Source organism: Poecilia mexicana, unplaced genomic scaffold, assembly GCF_051168715.1.
Source record: "Poecilia mexicana isolate PSO_F unplaced genomic scaffold, ASM5116871v1 scaffold_14, whole genome shotgun sequence".
NCBI lineage: Eukaryota > Metazoa > Chordata > Actinopteri > Cyprinodontiformes > Poeciliidae > Poecilia > Poecilia mexicana.
In genome coordinates this window covers 15244994-15254434 of record NW_028263383.1, presented here as the reverse complement: position 1 = coordinate 15254434, position 9441 = coordinate 15244994, and the positions used below count along the sequence as shown (strand labels likewise).

The 9441-nt window shown below is 37.0% G+C and overlaps 1 protein-coding gene across 3 annotated transcripts; it reads left to right on the top strand.

Moving 5' to 3' along the window:
- Positions 1-2258: 2258 nt before the first annotated feature.
- Positions 2259-6994, top strand: zfpl1 (zinc finger protein-like 1). Of its 3 annotated transcripts, none has more exons than XM_014995101.2 (8): positions 2259-2438; positions 4377-4489; positions 4589-4700; positions 4794-4987; positions 5382-5457; positions 5793-5978; positions 6051-6171; positions 6275-6994. In XM_014995101.2, the coding sequence occupies exons 2-8, from the start codon at positions 4388-4390 to the stop codon at positions 6459-6461; spliced, it is 978 nt and encodes a 325-aa protein (XP_014850587.1). In that variant the 5' UTR covers positions 2259-2438; positions 4377-4387; the 3' UTR covers positions 6462-6994. The 3 variants fall into 3 exon arrangements, with proteins under 3 accessions (XP_014850587.1, XP_087868375.1, XP_014850598.1); XM_088012249.1 differs by having other exon boundaries at positions 4345-4489; XM_014995112.2 differs by having other exon boundaries at positions 4342-4489.
- The last annotated feature ends 2447 nt before the right edge of the window (positions 6995-9441 follow it).

Here is a 9441-nt window from a genome sequence, read left to right as displayed (position 1 = left end):
CAATGTCTCCCTCTACAGGCAATTTAGGGGGGGGGCAGTGGAGTGTGAAGGAAACAATTTGTTCTCATATTCAGCCGCGGTCATTGACACAATCAAGCTTGCATGCGGACTTTTTGAAATTTCAGCTTTTTTAAAGGAGCCGGATGAAGGCTGTTCACCTGCAGAGCTGATGAACTGATACCAGAGGTTTTTAGATTCAGGTCGAACGGAGGATCATTTGTGAAAATCCTTCATGTAATTACTTATTAATTTAGTGGATTAATTAATTCAGTTGTCAAAACAAACTTGTTTCATTACTTATTCTACCCAAATTAAACTGTGTTTGCCTCCTAAAGATTCATTCATACCTTCATCACGACACGCCTGTGCATAATTTATGACTGATAACATGTACTGGTGACTATTGTGTAACGTTTTGTAAAAAGCGTGCATGCGCCTCTAATTTTTTCACAATTTGTCGCATCATGGTCACAAACCACCAAGTATTTTTTCTTTGAAGAGACAGACGAGCACAGAGTAGCTCTTAATTAAAGAAAAACACTACAACTGTGTTAAAAACGTCTCTCAACTAAAAATCTAAAAAAAACAAATTTTACATTTGTATTCAAACATTCTGCTTCGACTTAAAGCCGTTTTTGTGGTGAGCATGACTCAGTTGTCATGTCAAGAGATTAGATGAAGAATTGAACAGTAATCCATAGTAATGTGTGGATATTGACTGAACAACAAGTGGACTATTTACTAATTAAGTGAATGAAAGGCAATACATTTCACTAGAATTTATTTAGAGTTATTAGACTGAAAGAGAGCAAATACATTTGGATGGAGCTTTGCTATAAAGTATGTGTCATTTTCTTTCCCTCTCACAGCTTTAATTTGTGTGTTTCTAGCTTGCCTTCCCAAACAACTCAGTGTTTTGCCACTTTTCAGACACCTTTTGATTCAGGTGCTTGATGGTCATGTTATTATATTGGTTATTTTAAATCTATATTTTATTGTTGTGTTCTATCCACTAGTGACACTATTCCTCTTTGTTTTTCTTGATTTCTAACTTGTTTAAAAGGGTGTTATTTAATTTCTCTGCTGTGTTAAATTTAAAGCAATGCTTTTATTTGTTTGCGGTACGATAAATGTCATTCTTCCAGCTCATATTCCTGAAATTTGAAACTTGAAATGTTGTTAACATAATCAGATAAAATAGTGATATAGATTAGACTCCAGTCATTTTTTTCCTGTAATCTATTAATAAGTTAAGAGCACATTCTTAGATATTTTCTTAGATTTGTGAGGAAAAACTCAGCAAAATTTTTGGAAGCTTATGTACACAGACCCATGGCAAACCATTATTGATTATCTGCTTAAGAGATCAATAACACAGCATTTTAGTGGATGGCTAAGAGATGAAAGGTTAAGATTTTTATCTTCAGTGTAACAGCTGACATGTCATTGGCTTAAGTCAACACATTTTTTTGAAATATATTTTCAACGCAGAGAAAAAGAATGTTGAAAAAGAAACAGCTACAAAAAGGCGTAAGATCAAAAACCAAACTACTTTTTGATATCTCAGTTATTATTTACTTAGACATAAAAATCTGGGACTAAATATCGTCTTTGTTTTTAACATTTGTTTCACCAGCAAAATCCCATAGTTTTCTTTATTTTACCTGCCAACCTCAAGTATTAAATACCAATCAATACAAGAGGCTAGGCAATAAAAAAAGGTGATTGGTTGGATTTATATTGCTGTGCAGGTCAACCAATTAGATTTAATGTCACATTTGTATTACCACATAGATGAATATTAACTTGACAAATTGTTACACATTGGATTGTGACTTTAATTTACAAACTTTTTTTAATGAACATCTTTCTTTACAAATACAAAGAAAAACAAAGAAACAGAACACAAAATATTACAAAGTATGCCAGGGGTATAGGTTTCAACAGTAAATGCACTGGTATGAAAAACAAAAAGAACAGAAAGCAGATATTACAGACATGACAAATTAAAAATATTCAGAGATCTACAACATTCATATGTTTACAGCTTTTTTGTTAATACTCTTGGAAATAGTGGATAAATAAAGTTCGATTTCCTTAACCAAAACTGTGGGGGAAAAAAAGGTGAAGATGGTGAAAATGTACATTTGTGAATATGAAATTTGCCAAATATAATAACATTACGTGACTCTCTCCGCCGGCTCGGTAGGTGGCAGCACGTGTTGGTGAGGCCACCAATAAAAACCCACGAGCAGGAAGTAGAAGTCCGGAAGAGACGTGGCACATAAACACATAGAGGAAGCAGACAGCTCAGGTTTATGATGACATCCTCTGTGGCAACTTTCATTGGGAATTTAGGGAGACACCTTAAATGACAGCGTTGTAGCAGTACTTAAAACAAACGACTCTTCTTTAATGTCACCGTGACAACTAAGAAGGTGAGTTTTTACTCTGTTACTTCCTTAGCTCCTGCAGCTAGCTGGATTAGCTCGCCGAGCTAGCAGCTAACCAATGTGAGAGTCGTAAATGTGGGAGTGAAGCTGTCAGAAGATGTTCTTTTTTTCTTGCTGAAAAAATGTGGTACTAATATGTAAATATGCTTTTTAAATGGTCAGTTTATTCAAAAGTCTTAGAGTTTGTTATAACTGGTGGTGAGGTTGAACTTTGGTCAACATGTAGCATTACTGCGTGGTTTTTGTAGCATGGGCTGGAAGTAAGATATGTTTGGGTGCTCTTATCAATATTCTTCCTTTAACATCCCCCATCTTCAGCTTGTCACGTTTACAGCGTGATTACGTCATATATAAACAAGAAAACGAGACATTAGGGACCACAATCAGCTGCAAAATTACTAAATTGTAGTTTATTAACTGTAGGTTTTTAATTACCTGAGAAACCTTTGAACTTTGGGTAATAAACATTAAACTGTCCCATTTTCTAAATAGTACATCCATCCTTCCATTTTCTTACAGTTTGTGGTTTTGCAGGCTCTGTTTTAAAAGCCTTTCCACTGACTTGTCTTAATTAAATAGTTAAGAATTTTCATTAGAACATTAATATTACTTTAAATAAGATCGAGAACTCTCGAAATTTGATTCTGGGAAAGTTTGACATAAAAAACTTATGTTGGATCATCGCATCTCTTTCACTGTGATCTAGGTGTCATAAAAAAATACGATATCCATTGATAAGCTAGAAACTCTTGCTGGTCAGGTTTTCACAGCTGCTTTGTTTCAGAGGGATAGTTTACATTCACTCATGGGGTTGTTAACGGGTCATTACAATAAATCTGCATTTGTCTACAGATGATCATCTTTGATGAAACAGATACATTTTTAGGGTAAAGGCTAAGAGTGTTTTTAAGTTCATAGATGTCATGGTGGAAACATGAAAGACAAGACACCGCTCCTATTTAGGCAGATGTTTCGATTTTTATAATTTATAAAATGGTCATGAATGGGGCTCCTACGTAGAGCTATGTGCTATGGACAGGAAAACATTATCTCAATAAATATGTCTGTATGAACCAAGACATGGTTTCAATTTAAAAATGTATTTTTAAAAAATCTGCTGCATTTCAATACGCAATCTGACACGTTTACATAAAGTGTTTACTTTACATAAAGTAAACACTTTATGTATTATCAGGTGTCATTCTTCGAAGATGCAATCGGTTTTTATAGACCTCAATAAAAGGACTTAGCAGACACTCTACAGATGCAGAATTTAAAAAGTTGGAGGCCACGTCCTTTTGTTTTGGAAACATATTTTGAGTCAGATGGTTGAATATCATTGAGTGTTTAAACATTCTCAATAACAGTGTGTGTTTTTTTTTTTTTTACAGAAATTGTTAAGAATTAAAGACAGAATTTCTTTAAGACCTGCAGGATTTCTTTAATTAATACAGATTAAATATTAATTCCACATATTGTTGTAATCTCTTCTTATTAAACTTATCGCAATAAGCAACTCATCACATGATAAATTAATTCAAGCTCGATAATTTCTATTCTGATGATATTTTTTGAAGGGCAATTTTATGAAACTTGCCTCTATAAGTCTTATTAACATTTCTCTCTAAATTATTGGAATTGTTTTATTGCCCGGCACTATTCCTGATGATTCTGAAAATGTGTAGAAAACCTATTTATATTCCACATGAAGTCTGAATAAGTATAGAAAAGAAAAATAAGCTATTGGGGAAATGTTTTTCTTCTTATTATTATTCCAGAATCAATTCCCTATTCCATGTTTGATCCGCTCGGATATTATTGACAAAAATCCTTTTTTTCTTTCTTTCTTTCTTTTTTTTTTTTTCTGGTTGTCCTGCAACAAAAACAGTAGCAGATCCGCATTGTTTATTTTCCCCAACGCAGCGCATGCGGCTATGGGTCTGTGCAAGTGTCCGAAGAGGAAGGTGACCAACCTGTTCTGCTTCGAGCATCGTGTGAACGTGTGTGAACATTGCCTTGTTTCCAACCACAACAAGGTAAATGCTGGGGGGTGCAGAGACAGAGCCGTCTCTGTCTTATGTTTGTTTATTCAACGTTTGCATTGACATCCTGCGCTTCCGCCTGCTGCTCCTCAGTGCATCGTCCAGTCTTATCTGCAGTGGCTTCAGGACAGCGATTACAACCCGAACTGTGCTCTGTGCAATAATCCGCTGACCGCACACGACACAGTCAGACTGATCTGCTATGGTGAGATGAACTCTTTTTGTGCCGTTGGATCTTTATAAACCCAAAGCAGCAGAAGCAGTCGGCAACCCAGCATGTCTTTTTGTCGACCCGTAGATGTTTTCCACTGGGCGTGTCTGAACAACTTGGCGTCTCGGCTACCGCTCCACACAGCGCCAGCGGGGTACCAGTGCCCCTCCTGTCAGGGCCCAGTGTTCCCACCCTCTAATCTGGCCAGCCCAGTGGCTGATGTGCTGAGAGAGCAGCTCTCATCCGTTAACTGGGCTCGAGCTGGTTTAGGGTTGCCGTTGGTAACGACCTGTTGATGTTTCTTTCCTTCTTGTTTTTTTCTTGTTTTCTGTGTTTTCTCTCTTTCTTTATTTCTTGTTTTATTTTTCTTTCTTACCTTCTTTGTAGTGTTCTTTCTTTTCTTTCTTTTTTTTAATTTTTCTTCTTTCTAGTGTTCTTTTCTTCCTTGTGCTGTTTTCTTGTTTTTTCATTCTTTGTTTTCTTTTGTTTCCATGTGTTCTTATTTTTTCGTTTTCTTTCTTTTGTGTTTTCTTTTCTCTTGTTTTCTTTTCCTCTCTCTCTCTCTCTCTCTCTCTCTCTCTCTCTCTCTCTCTCTCTCTCTCCCTCTCTCCCTCTCTCTCTCTCTCTCTCTCTCTCTGTATTCATGTGTGATAATGAAATCCTTTCCCCTGGCAGATTGAAGAGCCCGTTGGGGTTCTTGAAGAAACGACAGCTGATGTTTCTGACTACACAGACTGGTCAACATTTGATGGTGAGTCAATTGTTTGGACACACAGGGTATCAGAAAACCATTCCTTCCCCTTGAACTTCATCACATAGCTGTCACAATGAGGCTTCATAAAATCTTTAGAGTGAGTTTGCCTCCCATCAGCCTGAATACTCTAAACATCCAGCCAGCGCTACGCTGGATTGACTTAGGGATGGCCCAGTCAAAGTCCAGACCTAACTCTATTTAAAAATCTTCAGGAGTTGGAGATCTGTTTGTTCATTTCAGTTTGTAGTTGTAATCTCACAAAATTTGGATACTTTTTTAAGGTTCTGCCTTAGTGACTTATGAGTCAAATTGTTTGTTTTTTTTTCTCACAGGACAAGAAAAAAGTGGCGTTTATTCCAGTCACTCCTATAACACTAGCCTCAGCCCGCCTGCTGCCTCACCTCCCACACAAGAAAATGTCGGCGGACTTCATAAAAACGGGAATACGAATATGCCAGAGCATTCTGTGGTCAACTTTCCTGCTGCTTCCACCAGTGACACTATCACAATACACACAGGTAGATCCCCAGAAAGCCTTTTGTTTCCGGCTTCTGTGACTTTACCAACACATGCATGTTGTTGTTCTCCAGCGTCATCGCCAAGAAAGGTCTATGACACACGGGACGTTCACAGCTCTGTCACGCAGATCGACTTTGACGACGACAAGTACCGGCGGCGACCGGCGCTCGGCTGGTTCGCACGAATTTTAAAGTCAGTCCTTTGAAACTCTGCCGTGGCGCAGTGAGACTAGAGAATACAACAAATGAGGATTTTGTTTGCTCCAGTTTTGTCTTATTTCATGCATTCTTTCCAGAAATCGTACCGGAGGAAAGAAGACGGCTCTGTCCTGGAAGCAGCGGGTCTTCATGCTCCTCTTGGTGGGAGTTCTGGGATTCTTCACGTTGATCATCATCATGGCGAAACTCGGACGCGCCTCGGCCGGCTCAGACCCAAACCTAGATCCTCTTCTTAATCCCAACATCCGTGTGGGGAAAAACTGAGGAGCAGCAGCGATTTGTTGTTTGGTCTGAAAAGAAACTGATGCACAGACTGCCCACCAGAGGGAGCTCTTTGCCCAACTCCTAGGAGGACGTTCCTCAGACTGTAAAGAAGCAGTTCTCACACCATTCGGCCGGTTCTATTGATCCAGGTGAAACACAGAACCTTTAAAGGCGACACCCCGGGGCTCGACGCAGTTACACAATTTATCCAAATGTTGTTTTTGGGGACGAGGGGCAATACTTTATTCAGCTAACATTTCCCTGTGATCTTTGTAAGTTAATTTCTGTTTAGACTTCATGTGGAAGCATTGAGGAAACTTCAACTGTCTGCATTACAAACTGATTGACTCTGTCGCCATGGAGTCAAACTTACCCGACACATCCTACGTTTCTACGACTGTAATGATCTGCATTTCCTCTGCAAATTGAGTGCTTTGCTTTTAGATTTGCCATTCTTGCTGTATGTATGTTTTCCTGGTTGTTGTTGTTGTTTTTTTTTCGAGTGTCCATTAAATTGGAATCCCCCAAAGTGACACGTTCTACTGCTGAATCTTTAGACTTTCTTCTGGCACTTGTTGGCTCTGCTTTTTAGAAATCTGTCGCCTTCGTCACGCGCTGATGTGGAAATATGTCCGGCACATTGTCGTGCCGTTGTGACTACAGATTATGCAAAGTTCCTGCCTGTAAGCAGCATATTGATGCTAACACAGGAGGGGAAGCACGGAGGTCGATAAGATTCCACATAACGGACGTTCTGCTCTGCTCTCATCTGTTAATGCTGCTGCCAAAATTACATTTAGAGATGTTTTTTTTTCATTAAAGCTGCAGGGATTGTAGCATGACAGAACATTTTTAAGATTGTTTTAACTATTTATTTATTTTGCTGTTTTCTGTGGTAAACCAGAGGAAACAATGATTTATTACTAAATATACTGCGTATACTAAATATACTTTAATGTGTCGTTACAAACCCACACTTTAATATATGATAGAGTAACGTCAACATGAGTCAGTAGCTTAGAGAACAACATTTTTGCTTCTTCGCAGCTATAAGTCTTTTGCTGTATTTCTTTAATTTATGTTAGCTTCTCATAATTTCAAAATACACTGAAGTTGGTTGTTTTTAAAAAGTTAAATGGGTTTGAAAACATTTTGCGGCTGCATTAAATCTGTAGAATTTTGCTGTTTATGCAGCTTGATCGTTCTTCATTTCCCTTGATTAAGTAAAAAAAAAAGGTGGCCAAACAAAGATTTTAGGTTTGTGTCATAAAAAATGAGATGATAAAAAAGCTTTTACAGAAATGATGTGCCATTTATTCTATATAATTTACCTGGGGAAAAAAAAAAAAAAAACATAACTTGGTTGCACAACATAAAACAAACAAAAAAAATAGTTTTAATTGCATGAAGTGCTTCTTTATGGTTTTTAACTGAGAAATCTTCCCATTTTGTTCTAAATTCTGTACAATATTCTTAAAACTCTCCGAACTGTCCCTTCAGATACTGAAATCAAAAATATCACTTAGAGAAATTTAGGTTGACTGTATTTTACATTTAAAAGTAATACATGAAAAATTTAGACATCGTCACAAATTACTTTTCACATTTTGTTCACAAATGTTTCATGTATGTCTGAGGAAATTTAGCAATACCATGTTTTAATTTATTTAATGTGGTAATTCCCTTTTTTTTAATCATTATTAAGGCGTATTATTTAAGTTTCTTAAACCCAATTCCACATTTATATGTGCAACTTCTTGCATCTCACATCAGTCACCACAATAATTGATGTGCAGATGTTGGAGTTTATAAACACGCGTTGCGTTTGCATTTGTCATCTGACTCTCCCAACTTTCCATTGTGTTGTTGACGCATCACAGGTTCGCTGCATTGATTGTTAGCGGATTTGAGTCACAGCTGAATTGATGCGGAGAAATCTACTGGCTATTTCATACATACAGCGCCTTGACAACGTGTCCACACCTCTAGAGTTTCTTTTACGCATTTTGTCCGTTTCATTGGGTTCTTATGTTAAAGTAGCATTTAATCGCGAAAGGAAAAGATTCATGGTTTTAGATGTGAACATCACCCTGAACATACCAACCTTACCATGAGACATGGCGGTGGCAGCACCATGCTGTGGTGATGCTTGTCTTCAGCAGATGCAGGGAAGATGGACTGAGATAAATTCAAAAAAAATCTGTAAAAAAAAAAGAAGAAAAAAACTGAAGAAGGCAGCAGAGGTTCATCAGAACAGCGACCGTAAACAAACACCCAGAGCATCAATAAAATGTTTAGATAAAATTAAAGACATTGACGTCCAGGTGTAACGTCACAAAATCTGGAAAGGTCTAAGCAGCATGAATAGTTTTGTAAAACACTGTAGATAAATTGGATTAAAACAAAGGTCTTGACTTGGTCTTTGTCATCATCAAAATACACTTTTTTTTACTTTTATTTACGTCTATATGAACTGAAAAAAGAGAATATTTGATCTAACTTATACTGGTAACAAATAACCGAATTAAGTTCATTTATTAAATTTGTTAAATTTGACAATTAAGCTGTTTATTTAGGTTGGTTCAAATGTCCTCTTTTTTCACTCTGTTTATATCTATATGTATGTATAGATAGACATAAGTAGCAGACTGGATTTATTAAAACGTGTGAAGTGCAGTGGCCCCTGTCACATTATCGGAGTTCAATGCGGCTCTCGCTAACTGAGTTATTAGCTTGTCCATTGCATTGACATAATAGGGACATACTTATCAATAATTTGACTTTGTTGTCAACATGCCGTTATTTGCACCTCTGTTACAGAGTGTATTTATTTACATGATAGCTTCAACACAAACTAACACAGGGATGAGCTTAGACTTATCCTTGAGCATTAAAGCAAAGAAGAAATATATTTTAATCAGAAAACAGAAATGTCAAGAGTAACAGTGTAAAAATAGCCTATTGATTTTTTTTTTTGTAA

Coding starts and splice junctions, on each gene's coding strand:
- zfpl1 (XM_014995101.2), top strand. CDS start 4,388: ATGGGTCTGTGCAAGTGTCCGAAGAGGAAGGTGACCAACCTGTTCTGC. Junction 4,701..4,793: donor AGTCAGACTGATCTGCTATG/GTGAGATGAACT, acceptor GTCGACCCGTAG/ATGTTTTCCACTGGGCGTGT. Junction 5,979..6,050: donor CACTATCACAATACACACAG/GTAGATCCCCAG, acceptor GTTGTTCTCCAG/CGTCATCGCCAAGAAAGGTC.